Source organism: Populus euphratica, unplaced genomic scaffold (genome assembly GCF_000495115.2).
Source record: "Populus euphratica unplaced genomic scaffold, PopEup_1.0 scaffold6.1, whole genome shotgun sequence".
Lineage (NCBI taxonomy): Eukaryota > Viridiplantae > Streptophyta > Magnoliopsida > Malpighiales > Salicaceae > Populus > Populus euphratica.
In genome coordinates this window covers 4,339,148-4,366,862 of record NW_011499849.1, presented here as the reverse complement: position 1 = coordinate 4,366,862, position 27,715 = coordinate 4,339,148, and the positions used below count along the sequence as shown (strand labels likewise).

At 30.2% G+C, this 27,715-nt stretch overlaps 2 protein-coding genes across 3 annotated transcripts; one reads left to right on the top strand and one right to left on the bottom strand.

Moving 5' to 3' along the window:
* Positions 1-152: 152 nt before the first annotated feature.
* LOC105120788 (axial regulator YABBY 1) lies at positions 153-11,874 on the top strand. 2 transcript variants are annotated; one of them, XM_011019167.1, is made up of 9 exons: positions 153-158; positions 7,413-7,417; positions 9,103-9,286; positions 9,483-9,632; positions 9,881-9,998; positions 10,805-10,853; positions 11,073-11,148; positions 11,299-11,373; positions 11,482-11,874. In XM_011019167.1, exons 3-9 carry the CDS (start codon positions 9,191-9,193, stop codon positions 11,548-11,550), a joined length of 633 nt encoding a protein of 210 aa, XP_011017469.1. In that variant the 5' UTR covers positions 153-158; positions 7,413-7,417; positions 9,103-9,190; the 3' UTR covers positions 11,551-11,874. The 2 variants fall into 2 exon arrangements, with proteins under 2 accessions (XP_011017469.1, XP_011017468.1); XM_011019166.1 differs by lacking the exons at positions 153-158; positions 7,413-7,417 and having other exon boundaries at positions 8,889-9,286.
* Positions 11,875-24,028: 12,154 nt separating this feature from the next.
* On the bottom strand, positions 24,029-26,436 carry LOC105120787 (uncharacterized). The gene has a single exon (XM_011019165.1). It carries the CDS (start codon positions 26,038-26,040, stop codon positions 24,577-24,579), a length of 1,464 nt encoding a protein of 487 aa, XP_011017467.1. The 5' UTR covers positions 26,041-26,436; the 3' UTR covers positions 24,029-24,576.
* Positions 26,437-27,715: the final 1,279 nt, after the last annotated feature.

Below are 27,715 nucleotides of genomic sequence, written 5' to 3'. Positions count from 1 at the left end.
ATGTTAGAAATTTGATGCTTTCCGAGAAAGAAAAACTGCGATTACTTATTCCCAGTGAATCCCAATATATAGTTAAAATCCGATATTCCATTTTCATATGGAGGTCTCAAATTTAAATCCTGAATGTTGTATGGTGATGAACTGGGAAGGGAAGAGGACTATAATTGGTTCGACTTTTAATTTCTTCAACAAGTCTTCCAACAATGAAGGAATGTTGGTACTGTTTGCATTTGTGAAGAAAACAGTTGATGCCAGAGAATTAGCCGGTGGTTGCTTGTCAATATATAGTGTGAACATGCTAAAACTTGGATCAATTTGAATATGGTACCTGCATACTGTGCCTGAAATTTGTCTTAATTAAAACTCACTTTCCATCATAAAACTGATGGAAAACTTTGTTTAGGAAGGCATAATTAGAACCAAATTAGAAGTGAGGTACATTTACTTTTTAGATCTTCAATATAAACTTCTTAACATATAGCATTAATATAATTTAAACAAATTATAAGTAAATGAAAAATAATCTTAAAAAATCATAGGTTAACATATTTTAGTAAAACTTAAACCCCCTAAAATCTATATCCTACACTAGAAAAATAAAATTTTATTATGGCTTATTTAGGATGAAATGAGAAGAGTTAATAGCGGGCTAATAGATCCATGATCAAGTTTTTAAAAGAAAAATAATAAGAAAAATGATCAAAGTAAATTTATTTTAGATTTAAATTCATATGAATCTAATACTATTTCGCTAAAAAAGATTTAAACTCAAAAGCTATATATCTTGATACAATAATTTACTAAATCAATATCTCTCAATAAATATTTATATAGGAGATTGTTGGAAAATTTTGTTTATGAACATAGTTAATAAACACATTTAAAATCAAATTAAAAGTGGGGTCCACTCATTTTTTATGTTGATTAATTAACTAATTATAAGTGAATGATAAATTGATATCAAATAAACCTTATTGATATATTTTAATGAAACACAAAATTCTCTAAAATCTTTATTCTATATTGAAAAGGAACAAGTTTATCTCATGACTTATTTAGTAGGATAATAAAAAGTTAATATTAAACCCAAAAAACACTTAAATTTTTAGAGCGGAGAGAATCAAAGCAAAATAAGATTTGAACTTAAACTTATATATATGTCGACTTGACTAGTATTTGGGCTTGAATTTGGGTTAAGATTTTTTGTAAAATAATTTTTTAAGCTATAAAATATTATTTTTGCCAACCTATTATAATTTTTGGCTTAGACTTGAATTTATAATTTTTTGGACCGTGAAGAATTAATATTGTAAGCCTGTGTTTTGTCCAGTCCAGCCTGTAAATGTTAAAACTTGAACAATATTTTTTAAAAGTATTTCATGCAAGCTTGAATAATTTTTCTGCTAAAAGAATTCATATTTATGATCAAACATTCATGTTTAATTTAGAATTTAATAGTGAAAATTATTATGATTGTTTCTAGAATTAGTTTTTTTTAATCTTTTTAGGTTTAAAAATCCACTATAAAAAGATGAGAAGAAAGATATTTGCACAAATTTTTTCTGGATTTTACTCCCTTCCTCACCTTATTTTTATTTTTATTTTTTCATCTTTAAGTTTTGATTTTCATTTTAAATCTAGAAATTAGATTCACTTTGTTAAAAAATAATTGAGTTCATTTAACTATTGTTTAGAAGTGTATCCCAACAAAATTGGGGTGCTGAAATCATAAGAGATTTATTATAAATATTATAGTTACAGCAAATGAAAAACAATAAAGTTTGAAGACAAAACATTTATCATTGATAACAAAAAAAAATAATATTATTTTAAAATACCTTAACAAGTAAACATTATTTTTAATTTAAACATGGATATTTAATAATATTAGTATACATGATTTGGTATTAATTGTAAGTTTAAATATATACTTGTATACTAAAATTCAATTATTATATTTGTATTAGTTTTTATTTTGCATATACATATATTTAAATTTGCATGAATATTAATGTTTTTCTAAAAAAATCTTTTTATTTAGTATCCCCTTTATAATAATAAATTAAACAATCTATAATTCATTATTTCATTACTAATCTAGTAATTCATGAATAACGAGAACATTGGAAAAGTTACAGTATATTTGGTCCGTTGCAGCCCCCCCCCCCCCCCAAAAGAAACTAATACGGTTAGTGATTTTACCGTAGATTTTTTACTATACCTCTTCTCTTATTACACCTTTTCACTCGGTAATAATATGGATTGAAAAAATAAAATTATGATTTTGTCCTTATCAACAAAATATAATTGGTCTTGGCAGGGGCTTTATAGTGATTTTCTTGTTGTTTTGTGCAAAGTAAAATGAATAATTAAAAAAAAACTAAAAAAATAACGTAGCTTTTTTATTCTACCTTTAAAATTAGCGTTATGACTTGGAGCTCTAAAATTATGATTTTGCTCTCACCAACAAAACACAATTGGCCTTTACCGGAGGTATTGTGGTTTAGTTTTTGTTGTGTACAGTAAAATCATTAATGTATCTTTTGATGTAAAAAATAATGAACTTGTAGACAAGGGCTTTTTTTACTATTTAATTTTAGAATCACATTATAATGATCACAATTTCTTTATATTCATATTATCTTGTATTTGGGTTAAAAGGTTTTTTTTTAATATATTTTTATCGAGTTTGACAGAGATAATTTATTATTTTAATATATATATATATATATAATTTATTTTCAAAATATGAGTTGGACTGTCAATAATATAGATAAGTGTGGATGCTCTCTCACTTTTTGAATAACATGTACGACATCATCCAATAACCGAACTTTAACTCCTATAAAAATATTTTAGTTCTCACATTGTTGTTTTTATTTTTGTTCTGTACATGTGGTAAAAAAATATCAAGTTTTGAGCCGGTCATTGTTTTTTTCTATCATTCCTCTCTCCTCTTTGGTTCATAGCCTTCCATTGCATATTTTTAAAATAGTTATTTGATTGTTTTATTCTACATTCAGTTTATATTCTTTTATTTTTATTTTTTTTATTTTAAATAATTTATAGAATTGAAAAAAAAATTCAATTTAATTTTTTTTGATTTTTTTGATTTTTCAGATTTAATCTTTATTTTTTTATTGTGTTATTTTATTTTATTTTCTTAATTAAATTATCTTTCCAATTACATCCCTTAAATATTATATTATTTTTTAATTAAATTATTTTTTAACTATATTTTTTAATATTTTATTTTATTTTATTTTATCATGTCGCCTCTTAAGCATTTTTTCTCGCGTTGAAAAAAAGTTTAGTCTGACATTCACGGCATGACACTTCCAATCTAGTTAGGCTCTAAATTCTTTTTTTTTTTTTTAACTAAAAAATAAAGTAAAAGTATTTTCAGTCCCGTTTTCATGTATTGAAATTAATTTTCTATACAATCAAGTTTTAAATACACCATCTAAATTCAACTAATGAAACAAAAATTATTTGCTTCCAGTCTCGCTTAAGAATATCTAATTGCACTATATGATCATTAGTACGATGATGATATATTTTCAATTAAAATCAATTAAAAATACTTTATATCACATTATCAAATATAAAAACAAATCTGCGACAATGATGTAGGATTTAACTACCTATAATCTTCAAGAAATCAACGGGTAATATTCAAAGGATTATTTCAATTATCGTGGGAGGGGGGTTGCTAGTAATGATGCATGCCCCATTAAAAAAAAAAAAAATGATATCAAGGGGGGTTTCTTGCCTTAGTAATCACATTTGGTTAGGCATGCAACATAAATAACTTTAAAATTTGAGAACGCAAGACAGCTACCATTTGCGGATCAATGATCTAAAGAATGGATTCCATCACCAACAACAATTAATTTCATCAAAGAAAAATAATGTATTTACTTATATATAAAATAATTCCTTAATATTGTTTTTTGAAAATATCAAATTATAATTAATGTAATAAGAAATTTTAAATAACCCCTTTGTTTTTGTTGTAATATATTAGTTTTTTTTCTTTTTTGTGTCCTTATATTTTACTTTGACTATTAATCTTATGGTTTTTCTAATATACTCTCTCTATGATTATTTAAAAAAAAAATGTAGTCCCTGGAAATTATTGGAGTAAGATATTAGCTAACTTAATTCGATCTGCCGTGGAAGGCCTCCCCAGCGCGCAGGATACTATCAAATATCAATTGTATGGCTGATTCTATGTGATATGTCCCCCGACGAGTAGTATGATCAGCATGTACAAGAGAAGCTGTGCCTTGTCGAGACCTACCTATCATACGTACACCTTCGTTGATGTCGGCCTCTTCTGTCTCTTTAAACTATTAGCTTTGTTCAGAATATTATGAAAAGGAAATTGGCAAAGAACCGAGTTAAAAATCTTCGCATCTTGAAATTATTACATAATAAACCATGTTCGTATGCACCAAACACACCTTCAGCTTCTTATAATTAAATCTAAATCCCGCGCTTGGTTTGATTAAATATTGTACAAAGAATTATAAATTAAATGATTTTTAAAATTTTATCTAATAATTTAAATTTTTTAATTAAATTAATTTTTTAATATAATATTAAAATTTTAATAAACAAATAATTACCGATTCAAATATTATTACCATCGTTTTATCTAATTAAACTAATAAATTAAGATAGTAATAGATTTATGAAAATTTCAAGTTTAAAATATTTTTATTTAAAATTATATATTAAAAAATAATATAAAACAATTATTCAAACCTTTTAATAATTTAAATTTTTAAGTTGGAATAGTTCTTAACATCATGAATCATTTCTTAACTATCATTTCAAGCTTACAAATGTCTTAATCTTTTTTTTTAATTAACATGAGTGTTCGGGTTAATTTGCACACAACTCGACTAATTCTACAGATCTTAAAGTTAATGATCATTTAAGTCTCAAATAATTTTAAAATTTATGAGACTTGAACTGATGATATTTAAAAAATAAATTTAAAATTTAATCAATTTAAATATTACCTCTCATGTTTTCATAAATATCTTAACTTGATGCGTGTTGTAGTGACTTAACTAATTACTTAACATAATGGTTAAAAAATATCATAATTTTTAATTTAATTATTTGACCAGACTCAATTTTTCACATGAGATTCTCATGATCCAGTTCTATGAAGGTACAATTTTTCCATTGATTTTAATTTTTCACATGAGATTCTCATGATCCAGTTCTATGAAGGTATTATTTTTTCATTGATTTTCATGGATTTATTGTGTTATTTTAAATTTTATGTTATTTTTATATATATTTTAGGATTATGATATTATTACTTAGTCTAGGTCTTTTTTTTTTTCCTATAAAAATATGGTAAATCTTTTCAAGAGGTAGATTTTATTTCATAATAATAAATTGTGAATTTAGAGTTATAACCTTGCAGCTTTTTTCACTCATTTAGTTATTTATTTATTTATTTATTGTTATACTGTTTTTGTGCTTCCGCTGCATCACATGCTTCATTGGTGGGATGGTACTGGGGAGAAGATGATAAACAAACAAACACCCCCTTAACGCCATTTCCCTGCACCAAAGCCATTTTTTATTGTATCAAAATCGCCAATGCTCAAGACAAATCATATCATGGATAGACCGATCTTGGAATCACCATAAAAAAATGAAAAATATAAAAACTATTTGCACACATCATGAGGAAGGATGGTGATAGTTTTCAAAAAATTTAGAGAAAAAACTGCAGCCATCTTTTTCAGCATGCGCAGGGGGTGTTTCTTCGCAAACATGTTGCATAAGAAAGTAAAACCTCTCTGTAAAGGCGACACAGTAAAGGCCTTAGCGGGCTAACTAAATGAGCTAAAACTAGTCCTAAATATAGAGAAAACTATCCAGCACAAAGAAAGTTAAAATTCAAATAATAAAGCATCTCTGGCTTCCTGGTGTCCCTGACAACTACGTATCTCTGTACATGTGTGTGGGTTTGTGAGAGGAAGAGGGAGAGGGAGAGTGAGAGGGAGAGAGAGATATGAGTAGTCAAATCGGTGGACATATAAAAGTCTTGTTAATTTTTCCTAATTTTATGTGCTATTTTATTATCTCTAGTATATATAACTCTATCGTGTGTGGGTGAATGCCCTCCTCCATATAATTTTTACTATACTAATGTGATTGGTTTATTTTCCCTATATTTTTTGAGTTTTTTTTTTTGAAAGTCACCGGAGAATTTAGTTAATGAGTATTTGGAAATATGGTGGTTTTTGTTTTTTTGATGTGTTTTAGTTAATGAAATATTAAATTAATATTTATTTACAATTTTTTTATTGTTTTAATTAATTTGTTGATATAAAAAATATAAAAAAAATTAGTTTAATATATTTTTATTTATAATATATTATCTATCACATTAACAAATATAATACGTAAAAATCAAAGACTATAAACATATTTGCAACAAATCTTTTTCCTTACTATGCTTGCTTGGGATTACGATATTAGTATGTATTATAAAAGCTTTAAAGGGTATAATTTAATTATTTAGGTTTTAGATTTATTTTTTTAAGGTTATTAATTTAAGTCTTGTAAATTTTAGAGTTATTAAAAATTTATATAATCCTTACCTTTAAAGCTCGTAAAATTAATTTATGAGTTTATCCAAACATCTATATTAATAATAATATATCATAAAACCTTGAGGGGTGGGGATCTCCAACAGACAACTCTATGCCCTCTCCTACCATTAATTTGTCATTAGCCTCCCATGTGTTTTTCATTTCTTTTCGGAGGGGAGGTGGGTGGTGATCAACAACAAATTCTAGACCCTCAAGAGGACGAACCCTGTTATATGCAATGTATTTTCAAAAAATCACGCCAATCGAAAATAAGCTGCAAGAAAATTTGACTTGTCAGTTCAATTTCTACCGTTGAATAGCTTATTAACTCTTATTTGTTGGTCACGAAGCTTGGAATTAGTTTTAAAAGATAAATCTTTATTGATTTAAGAGCTTTTTAACACGGCAACTACTAAATGGTTAAGGGTTAGCTGTGGCACTTGAAAGAGATTTTGAAATACCCTATCATTTTAAAAAGAAAAATCTGAATCATTTCTTATGTTCCTTGCTTTAACGATGAAACATTACGATATAAACTGAATCTATATGAATATAAAAGTTATTAAGCACGTATATCCCAATCCATTGGAATTACAATAATTGTTTGATGGGGTAATTAATATCTCAACAGAAGCACTTAATCCTTAATTCCAAACTAATTAGAGTCTGCGACATGCATGGATATTTGGTGTGCCTTTCAACTAGATCATGAACCAAAACCTTCCTTATTAATATCAAGATATTTAATTTAGATCTTGATCAATACCTATTTTTCCTCAAGACAACTCTTTTCATTCTCCATCTCCAGACTTATAATTAACGGTATATATTCAACATTGCCAGACTATTTTAAATACATTCTAAACAGCATTTTTAAAAACTTTTAATTATTTTAAAATTATAATCTTTTAAGTTTTTTAATTGTTTTAATGTGCTAATATTTTAATGTATTTTCAAATAAAAAAATACTTTAAAAAACCATCACTAACAAATTCTCTCAAACACCTCCACATATTATCTCAAACACCTCCTTGGAGATGCACATTATCTCATTTTATCTACTATGTGCGTCTGCCTCTGGACGTCCAGTGTTTTGTTGGTGAAATATAAATTATGCAAACCTTGGGGATGGACTGGCTCGGAAGCTAACCAGAGGACTCAGAAAACCCAGTGTAACCAGTCTCAAACAGTGTTGGACTAGTTGTGGTGCATAATAAATACATGTACATTCTGTAATTTTAAATTCGAGTTTTATAATTATTAATATAATAATTATTAAAAATTTATATTGTTATTAATTTTAAAATCTGTAAAATTAATCAACATCTAAATTACTAATATATATAATAAAAAAAAACACATACGCCCCGCTACTAGTAAATAAACAAAGAAAAAAAAACTGTGTATATCTATCTACGCATACGCGCACTTAAAGTTTCAAAAGAAATTTCGTGAACACGTGATCGACTTTCGAGAATGAAGAAGAAGAAGAATGCAGCATGACCTCAAAGAAATTGATGGCTGACAGACGATGTGATACATGGAATCTCTAATTAATGTGTTTAAAAAGCGTCACGGAAAATATGAAAGATCATCACAGATGATGATTATTCGAAAAATAAGGGAGAGGAAATCAAGCACTTATCAAGTTATGCTGCCGGATTAACCAGACTGGTGGTAATTATCACTGTAAAATTTAGTGTAGATGCAGCAGGCAGGAATCAAGCTTTTTTCAAATTGTACCGAACACCTTCAGGTGATTAAATACTTAATTTGGAAGAATAGGGTAAGTACATCAGTTAGACAATACTTCTGGCACCAAAACAGAATGAAATGACAACCTGGGCTTGAGTGAAGGCTTATTATTATTACAAGTAAAATAAATAACGACCATAGCATAGGTGCCCGAGTTCAAGGGCTTTTATTCGTCAAGTCAAAGCGAGTGTAAAGAGCATCAAAGATGGGGTGTTTTTTTCTGTGACCTTATCGAGGGTACCATGGAATTGTAGTGAGCAAAGAAAATTAAGGGTGGGTTTTTCCTTCTCACCATCTTAACTATGAAAACAACAGGTGAATGAGCCAAAGCCCATGCAAACGTCCTTTTCTCACTCCCCACCTCTGCCGCCTCTGCTCTCTCTCTTCCTCTCAAGCAGACAAACATCCATTGCCCATTGGGAATGTCAACCATTCATTTGCTCTCTCTCTCTCTCTATCCCTCTTACTGTGGCCTGTTCATGATAGATACATCAAGAACTTGTACAAAAAAAAACATGTAAAAACGTTGGCAATAATTAATAACAGTGATGATAAAATTCTAGTATTAAGAAGCGGAGAGAGGAGACGAACACTTTCTGGTTCTTCTCTAACTTCTAGTATATTAGTAGTATCAACATCCCCGCTTCTCTCTTTCATATATATCTCTCTCTTCTCTCTTTCGTTGAGTAACAACTCAACAATCAAGAAGATCAGATCAACAATCTGTTCCATCAAAATACCCACTAGTCAGACAATCCATCAATCAAATCAACAAAATCTCAGAAAGAAAGAAAAGTATCATAAAAAAGATGTCCTCGTCTTCAGCTGCCATTGGACCAGACCACCTCTCTTCCTCCGAGCAGCTTTGTTATGTCCATTGCAACTTTTGTGACACTGTCCTCGCGGTATCATTTTCTTCCCACTTTTTGCCCCTTATCTTGTCCCTTATTTTCTGTTCCATTATTGTTCTTCTTCTCCTTATGGAGGCTTGGACCTGAATCTGAGCCAATTGACCAAACCACCACTGGCTTCTTCTTTTTCTGATTCTTCAATGGGTTTCTTTCGGATTTCAATTGTATTTTTTGCGGGTTCTTTTTATAGGTGAGTGTACCTTGCAATAGCTTGTGCAACACTGTTGCGGTTCGATGCGGTCACTGCACCAACCTTTTGTCTGTGAGCATGCATGGCCTCCTTCCTGCAGCTAATCAATTTTATCTTGGCCATGGCTTCTTCAATCCTCAGAATATCCTGGTATATCAAGCTAGAATGTTTTAGGGTTAATTTCAAACATCTATTTTTTTAATCCATTTTTTTAGGTATTAATACCCTATAGACATTAGGTTCGAGTATATTTTATACTCAAACTATAAAAAAGACTAGTTAATTTCCTTTGATTTCTCTTACGAAAGTCCATATGTATATATAAATTATGTAAACTTGGACTTTGATTCCAGTAAGTGTTTTTATGGTTACTGGGGTAATACATGTCTATGTTCTAGGAGGAGATCAGGAATGGAGCACCGCCGAATCTGCTGATCAATCAGCCAAATCCAAATGAATTGCTTATTCCAATTCGAGGCGTTGAGGAGATCCCCAAACCACCTATGGTTAACAGACGTGAGATTCTTTACAATTATCTCATTTCTTTGATATAGCACTGGCTTTTGCAGTAGTCTATGAGAAGCCGCACTCTAAAAAAAAATTGAGTCATTATTTGATTGAATTGACTCCAATAGTCTTCTTCAACTTTCTTGATTTCAATTGCACTTTTGCATCTCTTACACACAGTAGCTATAGTCTCTTGACTTATCAAGGGAAAAAGTAAGTGAAAAACAACAGTGCCCTAGATATCTTGGTTTTGCCTTAAGTACCAAGCATCTTTCGGACACTACTATCATATCTGGCCTTCTTCATCCTATTCAACATTTATTTTGTACTACCAGAAAGGCTACTGTAGATTTGCAGCTAATAGGTCAATTGCATTACTTTGAGACTTCCATAGCTTATCCCATCTGCTCTAGGGCTACTTCTTCCTTATCTTTTTTCTTGAAGAACTCTTAACTATCATGTCCTGAAATTTTACTGTATCTTTACTCAAATGGGTCATCGAATTTCTTCCATTGCTTGTATTATTTCATTAATAACCCTAAAATATGAAATGTAGCTCACCTTTGTCTACTTCTACGCATGTGATAGAGTTTTCAGTTTTCTCCCCCGGAAATATGGATATAGAATCCATGGATAGATAGATAGGATAGACCCTTTAGAGATGATGATGAAGTAATGATGAGGGAGGGGGAGAGAGAGAGAGAGAGAGAAAGAGAGAGAGAATAAAAGCAGATATCTTACACATAGTCAGCAAAGTTATTTTAAAGATCTGTCTGTTTCTTTGTCGTTGATATGTGTCTGTTTTCCATGTTCAGCTCCAGAAAAGAGACATAGAGTCCCATCTGCCTACAACCGCTTTATCAAGTAAGTTATTATAATCTTACAAACTTTATATTATCACAATTATGCATATACAAAATTAATTTCTTTGTTACACATACCAATATAGGCGTAAATAGATGTCAATTAAGCTACTCTCTCATTGACTTCTCCATATTAACTGCAATGGACAGGAATTTGTATTTTCCTATATATGAAGCATATATATGCATGACCTTGACATTATAATGTACCGATTTGCAGGGACGAGATCCAGCGCATTAAAGCTGGGAACCCTGATATAAGCCACAGAGAAGCATTTAGTGCAGCTGCAAAGAATGTGAGATCCAAGAAAACTCAGAATGTTATTACTATTTAGTTCGGGTTTCATAACGCAGTTATTGCTACTTTAGCTATGATTAGTAATTAGTTAACTAATGACTGTACGGGCAAATATAATTTTCTTCATTTGTTTGTTTCTTTCTTTCAGTGGGCCCACTTCCCACATATCCATTTTGGACTTATGCCTGATGAACCTGTGAAGAAAGCTAACGTGCGTCAACAGGTACTTCTGATTGAAACCCTAAGAATCCAAAACCAGTAGAGAATTGGAGAAACAGCCCACTTTCAAGGCATCTTAATTAGTTTTAAATTTGTGTTTTGTATTTTGTAGGAAGGAGAGGATGTGCTCATGAAAGATGAGTTTTTTGCTGCCTCAAATGTGGGGGTCACTCCCTACTAAGAAGTGGAGCTCTTAGGGTTTTCTTTGTTACTTCCCTCTTAATTTACCCTTGTCTTTTAATTTTCTTGTAATTGTTTTCAAGGTACTTCTTTTAAGCTTTCTTTTTAGAAGACCCCTAAGAATTAATGGGGTTGCTGTTGGCTTATGTTGGTGTTGGTTTGGGAGAGGGTTTTGAAGCCTCTAATGTATGTGAAGCCTAGCTGCTAAGCTGCCCCGAACCATCCAATCTTTGATGTTGATACTTGGGACGTAGTTCTCAAAACGTTATCTATGATTACTAGCTAGTAATGATGAGGAATCCTCCTGTCATGTCCAACTCTTTCAATGAACGTTTTTTACCCATCACTTCTCTTCATTAGTTCCATGAAACTATATGTTAAAAGTAGTAGTTTTTAAGTATTTTTTATTAAAATAATATTTTTTATTTTTTAAAATTTATTTTTAATATTAATATATTACAATCATCTAAAAATACTAAAAACAATTTATTATTTTGAAGTAAAAATCAAAAAATAGCAACTTCAACCTCGACGGGAAACATACTATATATAGAAGTGGGCGGGAAGATTAATTTCACGATAATATTGTGTCACCAAATCCCATGCATGAATGATTTTTAACTCTTAAAATTATTAAAAAAAATATTATCATATTTTATTAACTTCCCTTACAATCTATTATTAATTTCCAATTAATCAAGCTTCTTTCGCAGTTTATTGTCTTTTTGGGATTCTCGTTCTTTCTTAATTGCTACCCAAAAACTCTCTATCATGTGTTTTTTTTTTTTAAAAAAAAGAACCGTCTATATTTATCTCCACTGCCAAGTAAATTTGTGATATGCCTTAATTTGTCAGTAATTGAGTTCATCTCAATTTTCTTTTCATGTAAGTTCATTAATTAATCTGGTGAACCGAATGCCTTGTCTAATATCAGACGAAGAGCGTTCAGAATCTCTTGCTTAACACATTAGACTCAAGATCCACAGATAATCATGCATTGGACTTGTGCAGAGCAGTCAACTTCAAGACCCCGAAGGGAAAGAACAAATTAATTTTGTTAAAGGATTATATATACTAAATTGCCCCAAATCGTTCCTCTTCTCTTATCATCTTCTCTATTTTCAATCCTCCATACTGCTAGAGCTTGTTCCAAATTAAACCATTCAAAGATTATAGGGCTGGGTGTATATATATATGTCTGTATGGCCTGTCCGGAAATGAGATTTTTCAATCACATTGCGGGAGTAATTAATTTATCTAATAATAAATTTTCATCTTTTTTTTTGTTCCCAAATATTTTCTTACAGAATATCTAAAGCCGTACATATGTACTTCAACAGCATTAGCTCTGTTAATGTTCGGGACGAATGTCGTTGAATTATAACGAGAGGGACCGCATGGACCATTAATTGGACCCAGCTGGTTGCTCACTGTCACCCGGTCCCGGATGACATTGATTAATTTGAATATTTGACATTAATTTCGGGTAAAGTTCGTGACAATAAGAACAATATATTATAGTATGAGCATAATGAAAGAAATTCTTGTGCCAGTGCAAATTCTGGTTACATTGTCACGTGCATAAGAGCACAACAAAGAAATCCAGAATTAATAATAAAAATTATTGTTATCTGTTCAAACAAACAAATTCTATTAATTTTTCAAACACATAAAACTTCCACTTCGATCAATTATATATTTGATGTCTAAGAGACTAACAACTCCGTAATTAAAACATTTGTTAGTATGGAATTTTTGAACGGTTTGTTTGTAAAATATTGCTTTTCTTCAATCAAAATGAAGTGACGGTGATCCTTAGTGGCAAGACTTTTATGAACCTGCACCTAGCGCATAAAAATACTCATATGTCTCGGGCTGATGTGATTGTAGAAACAGAAACTTTTAACTAATGCATAAAAATATGAAATAAATAACAAGAAAAATAAATGATTGAGTATTCATGCATTTTTTTTTATCAATGAAAGGTTGAGGTATAAAATAAGATATTGGTTAAAAATACAAAATCATATGACACTGACAAATAACTTGAAAATCCCTATAAATTTCTATAAATAAAAGGTTTCGTCCTAAATAAAAAAGAAAGAAGATTTTTGGAGATATAAAGGTTTTTTAAAACAAGTATTTCAAGTAATGAGACTTTCTTAAAAGCTCTCAAGCTCTTTATGCTTGAAGTATAGAAAAAACAAAGATTTATTGAATCAAGCATAAGCATCTTCTAAGAATTTTTCAACAATATTTTGAAGATAAATCAAATGTATTCTCTAAATCATCGAGTATTGTTCTACAATACACGTCTAAATTTATTTTCTTGCAAAGCACAAGTCTTGATTTGATTTCACAAATAAATCAAGTTATCACATATCAAATCTAAAAAAAAAAATCAAAGGGTTGTTTTATTTTTTTGTAAGAATATTTTAAATAAATATTATAACCAATCATATATTTTAGGTGCTCAAAAGTATGTCTATAAATTTATAGTGACTCCACTATAGAAATTTCTATCTCTCATCTCTTCTCTTCAAGAAAGAATTTTCAACAACCTCTTAATGACATCTAGGAAGAACATGATCATCGTTGTCGCTTTAAAAAACAACAAGAATACTGATTCAAGTCTTTGACATTCCGATGAATATTCTTCAACCTTACTATACAAAACAAAATCCATTGTTGAGTTGTATGTGCAAACTAAGCCAATTATAAAACTGATGTTAAATTAAAAAAAAGGCACGAGATCTTACTACTCTAAGGTTAAAACTATAAGTAACTCTACCATAAAAATCAATTGGGGAATGTGGACTTTTCTTCATCACTCAAGGTGGCTACATCAACAATTCACCCATAGAGACTTCTCCATGTCAATCACCAAATAAGGCTTTAGGTCTTAGCACCTTGTTATTGATACTAATCGAGACTACAACTTTGAATGATCAAGTGTCTAACTTAACAAAACTTATTGAGGGACATTCGACTTCACTCAAGGTGAAAAACCATGAGATAAAAAAAATTAATGAACAAACTCAAAAGCATGAATAAGAGAGGTCAAACTTTGGCTGCTAAGTCCATACAAGTATATTAACTAGATATCATTAAGGATTCTACAATCGAAATTACAAAGAATATTAATGTTATTACCAATGACATCTTTACTACAAATCAACTGAAAAAAGTTATTAGAAAACATATTATAGACTAAGTACAAAGTTTATTTCAACCTTTGTATTCTTATATGAAGTTGTACACCAAGAGAATTGATTTGTTAAAAATGTCTTTGAGTTATCAACCAAAGTTTGAACAATTCGATGGAAAAGAGATTCCAAAACAACATGTGGCTCACTTTATAGAGATTTGCAATAATGTTAGAATTGATGGTGATCTTATGGTAAAATAGTTTGTCCATTCCTTGAAAGGTAATGCCTTTGACTAGTACACTGACTTAGAGTCTAACTTAATTGATAGTTAAGAACAGTTGAAATGTGAGTTTCTTAACTGCTTCTATAACACTCATCGTATGGTTACCATGATTGAACTTACCAATACACATCAATGAACGAATAAGCATATTAATCGGTGAAGAAACCTTAGCCTAAACTGTAGAAATTCACTCACTAAAATTCTACGCAAGATATGTGTATTTAAGGAATATATTGAGGATTGCGTTATATCTTACAAGGCATCAAATCAAAGTTCTTTAAAGAATTGACTGCTCGAGTGACACGACTAAAAGATTGATGTCTTCTCCCAAGTGCAGGAGTGTCGAAGTAATAAATAACCCGGCAAGACCGGGGTCGAACCACAGGGAGGTTAATTATACAAATTATAAACGATAATAGTACAACAACAATAATAATAATAACAACAACAATAATAATAGTAATAACAATAACAACAACAATGACAATAACAATAATAACTATAATAATAATCATAATAATAATAATAATAATAATAATAATAATAAAGAAAGAGAAGAAGAAGAAGATGATGAGAACTTGGAGATGGAAAATTAATGTAAGGATTAAACAATAATAATAACAAATGTCAAGATTAGAGGTTCCACTAATGGTATGTCAAACAAGTATAGTATAAACTTTTATTATTCAATTGAAAACCACACACAAAGGAGGTTCCAATCAGATTATAGATTGTTAACACGATTACATTAGTCATCTTATTCAATTAATGCTAGTACTTGTAAATCTCGTCAAGCATTCATGATTATAACTTATGTTAACAACAAATCAAGTTCCTTTCATAGCTCAGGTGTCGGTTATACCATACATTATGGGCTATGAAAGTGCCAAGCATTTGTTGTACCAAGTGTTATACAACATAAATCAAGATTAGTCATTTAACAAGCAAAGTATTAAAGAGTGAATAAGATAACAAATATAAAATATGTTAGTATCAAACATTAAAGTCCATATTGAGTTTACACTATATTTATTCTTACACCATTAGTGTAACCTTTTCACCTTGACATAATAAACTTAGCTAGATATAATGAAAGAAAGAAAAATAAATAAACAAAATAAGAACATAAATAAGATAAAAGTTAACTAAGTAAAGGAAAGGAAATGAAAGGCATAAACTTGATATTAATGAAAGCAAAGCATAAACATTACAAAAAATACAAAGAGAGAAAGCAAGAGTATGATCTTGATCTGGAAACCAAGATGCCTAAATGCATGGCAAATGCCTCCTTTTATAGGCCAAAATTGGGAACTATTGATTTGATGACTAATTGATGAGTGGGTGGCCAACTCTTGACTTGGTGATAATCCTTATCTTCTCTTGTCTGCCCAAAATGTCATTGATAATGTCAAAATTAGAGCCACTTGAAAACATAAACGTTGTAGGAAATTGTCTCAGCTTTTTTGTGTAAAAACTTCAGCTCATTTAGACTTCTAGAACTTCATATATGGCCAAAATACTGAACAGTGCTCAGACTGGAGGACAGATTCAGGCTTCTTTGTTGTTGCTACAATTTGGACTTGAAAATGGCCTTTTTAGATCTTGGGCTCCATATGAAAGTTGTAGGCCTATGTCTTACCTTTCCATCCATATAAAGTAAACCTAAATCTGAGATCTATAGCTCCAGATATGACCCAATTACCGAACAATGTTCCAATTTGGATTGCACCGACACCTCTTTTCTAATTTTGGTAATCCCCTTGCAATTTAAGTTCTTAAAGTTATCAATCAATCCTTTCATTTATGTGATAGGCCTGCATTTAAAATGAACATTTACCACAAATTAAATGTATCTTATATTATTAGATATATTATTATAAAACATGCTTTAGTTAAGGAGTTATTGATACTTCAAGTGCAAAATGATGATATAAAACCATGATAAAAATGCACTTTTAAGTACTAATCATCGAGCACGCAACATAGAACTTAGCATTGCAACCGAAAACTCATCATTACTTATGCAAGAGGCCAAGAGAAATATGCTTGAACATTGTAAATTTGAAAAGAGCACTCCAAAGATCAAAGGAACATAGTATTTAGTAATTAACTCTGATGTTGTAAAAGTATCAAATAAATTTAAAAATAATTATCAACACTAACTACTTTTTAAAATGGTGAAAAAAAAAGTCATCTTTAAAAGAATGACAAGAAAAATAATATTCATTCCCCGAATCAGACATATCTAGAATGATAGATGATTTACTCAAAGCAAATCTCATTAACAATCCATATTTTTTCTAATATCATTGTTTAACCAGTCATCTCATAGAGAAATGTTTTGTACTGAAAGACAAGATCATAAGATTATATGAGAATGGGAATATTATTTTTTATGATGAAATGATAGCTTCTAATATCACGACCATAGTGAATTTAGGTTAATAATCATGTATTTAATTATTTTTTCTCTAATACTCTTTTCCTTTACCAATGCTAAATAGCACTACAATTTGGATTTGTAATTTTATTATGTTATGTACAAGCTACTTTTAAATTTATAATGTTTTAACATTAGCACTAATTATGCATTTTTGCTTTCATATATTGTTCTTATGTCTAATTAAGCATTATAGAAATGTGAGAAAAGATCGTGGTTTGTGTGTTAAAAATTATGTAAGTTTATGTGAAATTGAAAAATAAAGTTTAACTTTGATGAGATATTGCAAACCTAGTTCCTATAACCCCACATGCTTTAAAGATTTAAATTGCTCCATTGATAATGAACTCAATCAATGCATTACTTATTGGTAAAAAATGATAAGTAAAATTCAAGATAATTTTATGATATGTAACATCTTGATGTAGAGTCCTGCTTTTAAAATCATTAAAAAAATTATTTTTTATTAATGAACAAGTCAATCTAAAAATACCTTCTATAATAAAAATTTAGAGAAAAAAACTAGAGGAAATGCTAATAAAAATGCCATTTTTCTTCTCTTTTTTTTTCTTTTATTGTTTTTTCTCTATCCTTTGTCATCCTTCTAATTTGTTAAAAAATAGGAAAGAGAGAAAAGCAAGAAAAAATAAAATGACCTTGAAGGCTGATCTAAACTATAATGATGATGCCACTAGCATCATTAAAAATATGTCTACAAAACAAATATAATTACATCAAAAAAATCATAAACAATGAACAAAATAGGTCACGTGAGCATTCTAGAGATGTCGAGGCTCATTTCCATTTAGCTCACACGTGTGGCCTAATTTGACCACTGTTGATAACCTTATTTAATATCATTAGATTCATCTTTTCAAGATCTTCCCAACAATATTGATGGTGCCATCATCAGAGTTTTGGTATGCCTCTAGAATCTTTTTCTTTCTTTCTTTCTCTCTTTTCTTTCTCTCTTTACCATCTCTTCTTTCTCTTTATTGAATCTTCTGTTTAGTAATTTTACAATTTAAAAGAGTCACAACTGACACTTACGACTTATAAATCGCAAATGTCATGTGCGACTCTTAAATTATATTATTTTTCTAAATATATTTTTGCACTGTGTTATTTTATTAATTTTCTTTACCATGTCCAAGAAATGAAGATTAAGAAATCTAATATTAATTGTTATTGCATATATCCTTTTTGCAATATTTTTTTTTATCAATATATCATTATACACTAAAGCACGGTCACAATGAATTAAAATAGTGAAACAACTATTTTTTTCTTTTAGAAAAAACCAACAACCTTACTATCAAGGAAAAAAAAAGTCTTTTTCACATAAGTCATTAGTCATTTCCAAGTATATTTGGACAAATTGATCTTATTAATTTTTTTAACACAGTAAAATAACTTAATTAACCTTAAAAGGAAAAAAAAATTAAACTGGCATAGATAAGTTTTTTCATCTTTTTATTTTTTAAGCATGGTGAAATGATGTAATTACACAAAAAATAAAAATGATTGAGTTGTATGTGCAAACTAAGCCAATTATAAAACTGATGTTAAATTAAAAAAAGGCACGAGATCTTACTATTCTAAGGTTAAAACTATAAGTAACTCCACCATAAAAATCAATTGGGGAACGTGGACTTTTCTTCATCACTCAAGGTGGCTACATCAGCAATTCACCCATGAAGACTTCTCCATGTCAATCACCAAATAAAGCTTTGGGTATTGGCACCTTGTTATTGATACTAATCGAGACTACAACTTTGAAGGATCAAGTGTCTAACTTAACAAAACTTATTGAGGGACTTTCGACTTCACTCAAGGTGAAAGACCATGAGATAAAAAAAAATTAATGAAAAAACTCAAAAGCATGAATGAGAGAGGTCAAACTTTGGCTGCTAAGTCCATACAAGTAGATCAACTAGATATCATTAAGGATTCTACAATCGAAGTTACAAGGAATATTAATGTTATTACCAATGACATTTTTACTACAAATCAACTGAAAAAAGTTATTAGAAAACTTATTATAGAGTCTAACTTAATTGATAATTGCACCGACACCTCTTTTCTAATTTTGGTAAAACAGTTGAAATGTGAGTTTCTTAATTGCTTCTACAACACTCATCGTATGGTTACCATGATTGAACTTACCAATACACATCAATGAACGAATAAGCATATTAATCGGTGAAGAAACTTTAGCCTAAACTGTAGACATTCACTCACTGAAATTCTACGCAAGATATGTGTATTTAAAGAATATATTGAGGATTGCGTTATATCTTACAAGGCATCAAATCAAAGTTCTTTGAAAAATTGATTGCTCGAGCACGCAACATAGAACTTAGCATTGCAACCGAAAACTCATCATTACTTATGCAAGAGGCCAAGAGAAATATGCCTGAACATTGTAAATTTGAAAAGAGCACTCCAAAGATCAAAGGAACATAGTATTTAGTAATTAACTCTGATGTTGTAAAAGTATCAAATAAATTTAAAAATAATTATCAACACTAACTACTTTTTAAAATGGTGAAAAAAAAAGTCATCTTTAAAAGAATGACAAGAAAAATAATATTCATTCCCCGAATCAGACATATCTAGAATGATAGATGATTTACTCAAAGCAAATCTCATTAACAATCCATATTTTTTCTAATATCATTGTTTAACCAGTCATCTCAAAGAGAAATGTTTTGTACTAAAAGACAAGATCATAAGATTATATGAGAATGGGAATATTATTTTTTATGATGAAATGATAGCTTCTAATATCACGACCATGATGAATTTAGGTTAATAATCATGTATTTAATTATTTTTTCTCTAATACTCTTTTCCTTTACCAATGCTAAATAGCACTACAATTTGGATTTGTAATTTTATTATGTTATGTACAAGCTACTTTTAAATTTATAATGTTTTAACATTAGCACTAATTATGCATTTTTGCTTTCATATATTGTTCTTATGTCTAATTAAGCATTATAGAAATGTGAGAAAAGATCGTGGTTTGTGTGTTAAAAATTATGTAAGTTTATGTGAAATTGAAAAATAAAGTTTAACTTTGATAAGATATTGCAAAGCTAGTTCCTACAACCCCACATGCTTTAAAGATTTAAATTGCTCCATTGATAATGAACTCAATCAATGCATTACTTATTGGGAAAAAATGATAAGTAAAATTCAAGATAATTTTATGATATGTAACATCTTGATGTAGAGTCCTGCTTTTAAAATCATTAAAAAAATTATTTTTTATTAATGAACAAGTCAATCTAAAAATACCTTCTATAATAAAAATTTAGAGAAAAAAACTAGAGGAAATGCTAATAAAAATGCCACTTTTCTTCTTGTTTTTTTTTCTTTTATTGTTTTTTCTCTATACTTTGTCATCCTTCTAATTTGTTAAAAAATAGGAAAGAGAGAAAAGCAAGAAAAAATAAAATGACCTCGAAGGCTGATCTAAACTGTAATGATGATGCCACTAGCATCATTAAAAATATCTCTACAAAAAAAATATAATGACATAAAAAAAATCATAAACGATGAACAAAATAGGTCACATGAGTAGTCTAGAGGTGTCGAGGCTCATTTGCATTTAGCTCACATGTGTGGCCTAATTTGACCACTGTTGATAACCTTATTTAATATCATTAGATTCATCTTTTCAAGATTTTCCCAACAATATTGATGGTGTCATCATTAGAGTTTTGGTATACCTCTAGGATCTTTTTCTTTCTTTCTTTCTCTTTTTTTTTCTCTCTTTACCATCTCTTCTTTCTCTTTATTGAATCTTTTGTTTAGTAATTTTACAATTTAAAAGAGTCACAAATGACACTTACGACTTATAAATTGCAAATGTCATGTGCGACTTTTAAATTATATTATTTTTTTAAATATATTTTTGCACTGTGTTATTTTATTAATTTTCTTTACCATGTCCAAGAAATGAAGATTAAGAAATCTAATATTAATTGTTATTGCATATTATTATTATTATTATTATTATTGTTGTTGTTGTTGTTGTTGTTGTTGTTGTTGTTGTTGTTGTTGTTGTTGTTGTTGTTGTTGTTGTTGTTGTTGTTGTTGTTGTTGTTGTTGTTGTTGTTGTTGTTGTTGTTGTTGTTGTTGTTGTTGTTGTTGTTGTTGTTGTTGTTGTTGTTGTCATCTATAATTTATACACTTAACCTCCTTGTGGTTCGACCCCGGTCTTGCCGGGTTATTTATTACTTCGACACTCCTGCACTTGGGAGAAGACATTAATCTTTTCGTCGTGTCAACGACACATGTGATATCATCTGATAACTAGACTTTACCTTCTATGATGGTGTTTGAATCATCTTGGTAGACCTATCATGATCCAATAATACATGTGGCTAATGAACCTCTCATTTCACTCTGATAAAAATGAAGTTGTCATCCAATGGATTTCTTTTCTTTTTATTTTGGTTTTCTTGGTCATAATCAAGTTCACTTAAGGGGCTATTTGGTAATTTAAAATATATATTATTAAACAAAGTATCAAATGCGTGCATTGTACTTGTCAGCACATGAACGACACATGTGATATCATCTAATAACTAGACTTTACCTTCTATGATTGTGTTTGAATCATCTTGGTAGACCTTCCATGATCCAATGACATATGTGGCTAATGAACCTCTCATTTGACATTCAATTATTTGATAATTAATTTTATAATTTTATTTAATTTGTTTTCAATAAAGTTATTTTGATATCACAACCAAATTATATATTTCACATGTTTACCTTGATAAGTTTCAATTCAATTTTTTTAACTTTTTTTTATTGTCAATGTTTTTCACTTTATTTACCAACTTTGTATTTTTTTTATTCTTGTTAGTAAGTTAGTTGAACTTATTAAATCCAATCAATTTAATATCAATCCAATAACTTGAATGTCAAATCTTTTTTATTTTATTTTATTAGAAATACTTGCATTTTTACATGAAAAAAAAAACAGAAACAAACCGCCAACCACCACCAGTGTAGTGAAAGAAAAAAAAATGTTTTTTTGTATTTTTTTTATTCTTGTTAGTAAGTTAGTTGAACTTATTAAATTCAATTAATTTAATATTAATCCAATAACTTGAATGTCAAATCTTTTTTTTTTCACTTTATTAGAAATACTGGTATTTTTACGTGGAAAAAAAAAAACAGAAACAAACCGCCAACCAGCACCAGTGCAGTGAAAAAAAAAAAGAGTTTATTAATGGGCGACAGGCGCCAGAAGAGGGGGCAAAGCCAGCAAAGTATAGTTAATTAGAGAAGAACCTCGGTAGAAATTCATGAGCAGCGGAAAGAATTGAAGGATGGAGCTTAATCCTGATAAACTACATAGCAGTTTTCCATAAGCAAATAGTTTTTGGAAACCTAAAGTTGGAGAGGAAAGCTGAGCATTGCTGATATCCCTTTTCAGTACGGGAAGGTCAACTTGAAGGCACATGTTCCGTACAATTAATCGTTTCTTTTTCTGAAAATAATTTGCGTTTCGGTATGCTGGTTGGGAGTTCATAGCTGGATTTCTAAAATGAAGCATCCATTGCAGTCAACCAGGTTCAAGGATAAAAACAGGAGCAATTAAAATAAAACAGAGGTTTCCTGTTAGTCAACCATAAAGGCCTAAACTACCATTCAGGGATTCCAAACTTATTTATCTTTCCCGGTTTATATCACAGATTATATGTGCTCCAGAAATATGCAGACCTTGTGCACTGATACGAACCAGCAAAACAGAATAGACAAATACCAATGGTTCTCGCATTCCAGAACCATTATCAGTAATGAAATAATCCATTGAACAATGCAATTGCCTAACTGGAAGCCAATATACTGTAATACACCGTTATCATTCAAAACCATTGGTCCAAATAAAGGGACATTAACACAGTATTTTCATCAGAGAAGAACTCAAAATCACACCCATCACCACATGGTATTCTTATCAGAGCTGCACCCCTGCAGCTCAATGCAGTTTAATAGTTCATACTCGAGATTTATTCTTTAGAAATTATTAGTTTAAATCCCATCAATTTTAGAGCCACTAGAGACTTATATAGTCATTAACTTCAGAACCTTCAGAACCCGTGAAATTAATCGAGGTACAAGCAAGCTAACCCGGACACCCATATTAATAAAAAATGAAACATAAAACCCCAATAGAGGTAATATATTAATAAGCTAGCCAAAGAACAACTAAAACAGTGCTTAAATACTCTTTATCTACAACCAAAAAAATTTGGACAAACAACATGGGAGTAAAAAGAAGGCAAAATCTTCAAGCCACAGACATCTCAAACAAAGCATAAAATCGAATGACCAAAACATTAGCAAAAACTAAAATGCAATTGGTCGAGTCAGAAGATGTGTTATGGATGGCTGGATTCTCAAGCAAATTGTTTTACATAATATATAACAAAGAGATTCTAAACAGCTGACAGGACAAAATTGATGAACATTATCCATTCAAAACCAGAAGAATCTCACAGTTCTTGGATATAAAGGAAATGGAATATTACCCACAAAATTGGTTTAATGTCTAAGAAGATTGCTCTCAAGCGCTTGACAATTTATCTTCAACACACAGCTTATGATAAACAGGACCATGTTACAGCTCAACATTCCGTTCCAAGTAAATTGTTTTGTTACAAATTGAGGCAAAGGTCAGATACACAATTTGGTAATGTATTTTGTGTCAGAAGAGAGCTTGCAATCAATACAAAGTAAAAAACAAACATTTACAGCCATTTTTACACAGGACTTAGCACAATGAAAGAGAGATGAAAGGGGGTGCGTAAATTCACAACCTAACTGTAAGTATAACTATATAACTGCACATCAAAAGAAAGCCAAGAGCTGCACACTATTGTTGCTCTTAATGCCTGGTGCAACAGCACAACAAAAAGCTGGTATGTCTCATCATATATATTTCCAATTCCTCCTTGAGCATAGTCAACTGGTGTATGCATTAAAACCCTGACCTGAATCCTTTGGATTCTAGTGTCACTATAGTTCGGCCACAATCCAAACCCTCAGTGTTCGAACTTAGTGCAGGATATCCAACCGAAACATACTACTTTGCTTAGGCAGCAAACGTAAAAAATTACTCATTACATGTCAAGCACATAAATAAACCTGAGATTGGATTACTGTTCTTCCGATTTTAAAACCAGGAACCACTGTGAACCCCACCTTTAACCTGGTTTTATTAGGCATGGTGCATCTCCTCGTGACATCTTCCATATACACAGTTGAAAAATCAACCCCTCTTTCCACTTGAAAAATATCAACCACGGGATCAAAAGAAAATGCCAGTTTATGAAGTGTCCATACAGAACTCGACATGTTAACAAATGACTCGTAGAACATACAAAGTGACCTCCACGAATTCAACACAACTTCATTTTGATCCAAATTGCTGAAAATTGACGACTCCATTGCCGGATGCATAAGCTCTTGATACTTCTTCTCGCAAAACCTCGAAAATTCACAAGTAGGATTCCTACTTAACAACTCCATAGGATTGCTAGATACATGCTCAAGCAATTGCTTCAATGAACTGTTACTCTTAACCGAATCCAATCCAAGCCTGTTACATGAAACTTCACCCTCACTCTCCAAACCAAACCCTTCTAAATTAAAACCTTTAAACATCACCAGAGAAACATAGGATAAAAACGCATAACGATTATGCCCTCTTTTCAGATAATCAACATCAGAATGAACAGAATTCGCTGCCAAGTCCAAATCCCAACTAGCTTTTCTCATCAAATCAACCAAAATCTTAGTAAACTTATGCATTGTTCTACAAGCATCATTTAACACAGAATCAAAAACCTTAACAGTCAACAAAACTTCAGAATTCAAATTCAAACTACTGCACAACCTCTTAGACAATAAAGAATTAAACTTTTGTACCTCACTCACTTTCTTCTTCAAAACAGAAACTTCACTATCTTTTTGATCAATCTCTGCTTGCAAACTATTGGAAACAGTCCCCAAAATTCTCAGCTTGCTTTGATTCTCGTCTACTTGAGCTTCCAAACAAGACCCAATTGGCAAATCAACACCAAAATCAGGATTCTTACACAAATCCCTATAAACTTGCTTCAAATCAGACAATCTCTGAAGAGCTGAAACCAAAGCCTTATCAGCTACTTTAATGCTCTCTTCATTAAAAGGCACATGCGCAGTTTGTAACTGCAAATAAGAAGCTTCAAACGAAGAAACTGAAGAAAAAACTGAAGAAATCAAAGTATTAGCTAACTGGGTATTTAAAGGCTTGATCTGGGTCTCGCTATTTTTCACTGTCAACTCTTTCTGTGGCAAAAAGTCTTGATTTTGACTCAAGGGTTGGTCAGGCTTCAAGATTATGACTTTCTGGTCAGGGATAAAATCCTCAGCGGAATCAAGGAGAGAGAAACCGTCATCAACGTCGGTGGTTTCGTCGGCGGCGGTGGTTTCGTCGGCGAAGAACTCGAAAGTTTTGGTCTTGAAAGCAAGAGCAAATTTTGAAAACATCTCAGAGATTTGGGGTTGTTTTGGTGTTGTAGAGGGTGCAGTTTCCATAGTTTCCGTCATGACAAAATGGGAAATTATAAACAGTAGACTAAAATCTTTCGCTCTCTTGTCTTTGTGGATTGTAAGGATGGAATGGAATTGAATTCCCTTCTTCTAACTTTCTCAAGAAAAGAAAAATCGAGAGAAAGTGATAGAGGTAAAGACGAAAATTTTTGAAGCGAACTGTGTGGATTGTGCTTTGAATGTCTTGGAAGGAAGGTATTGTGTGGGTGATGGGTTAAGGTAATGCTGGGTTTGGTTTGCTGCGCTTTTCCTGTGTTTTTACATGTTTTTTTGTTTTCTTTTGTTTTTTTTTTTTTTAATACTCCTCTTTTCTTGAATGAATAATTTTTTATACTTTTTGCTTGCTTGACTTCTTGGACTCCTATGTTTAACGGTAACATGGGAGAGATAACAGTGTCCCATGAGATTTGCAGATGAGCAGGATTGCCCAATGGTTAAGGAGGGATGAAGTTTAAGTCGGGGCATGGTGACTCGAGGATCGAGGCAAGATTAGACTGACGTTGAGTCTGAATTGCATTTTCTTAATGTCTTAAAAAAATTGAAGAATCCCGATTGAGTTATGTTTCATTAATAAATATATAGAGTTATACTCTTCGAGATTAAAGTATTTGAAAAAAAAAATGGTACTATAAAAAACTAAAAATATAAATTAAAAATAAAGAGAAGAACATAAACACGAACCATAGCGAATGACCATGGAAATAATTAAGATGATTAAAGTAATTCATATTTATAATTTGTTCTTCTTAAGATGACAAAAATATGACCTCTTCTAAACTATGTCATCCCATACTACAAGCTATAATCATATTTATAAAATAAATAGAAATTATTTTTTATATTAAAATTTTAAAATAATTTAAAAATATATGAAATAAAATTTTAAATAAAAAATAATTAATATATGAAATAAAATTTTAAATAAAAAAAATTTTATAAAATATTATTTTCAACACAATTTTAAACAACCAAAATATATATATTTCAGTTAATATATTCGCACTTGGGGTTGTGGCTCGATGAGAAAAGGAATTTGTTATTTTTTTATATTCAGGTTTGATTTTTTTTTGTATATATATATTTATTATCCTTAAAATATTTTACCTGTTTATAAAACTTGTAAAATATTCAATAAGCTTGAAAATTATGTAAGTTGATCCATGAATTAAAAAAAAAAAAAACTGACATAATTCACAAATTCGACAGTAGGTTATCAATCAATCAATCAGTTAGTGTTGCAGGGTAATACGTAGATCTCAAGGATTGATCTGAAGAAGATGACTCTTCTTCACTTGAGCAAGTTTTATTTGTCCGGAATTTGTTTAGATTTGTCTACAGTTAACGACGTTGACGATTTACGACAAAAGAAAACCCTAAAGGAAAGCGAAGAATATTATTATCATACAAAATTCTAAAACGTGTTAAGTTTTACTGTTGTAGTAATCAAAAACCCCCCCTTAGTTTTTTTTTTTTTACTGTTGTAGTAATCAAAAACCCCCCTTAGGTTTTTTTTTTTATATATATATAGAAATCATCAAATGAATCGGCCATTTAGGGTAAATTGGTGTTTCACGGGGACATATTAGTCAAATGGAAATTTAATAGGGCTAGGTCGATTTTTTATATTATTTTATAAGAGTACAATGACTAAAATAATATTGGGAGCATTGAA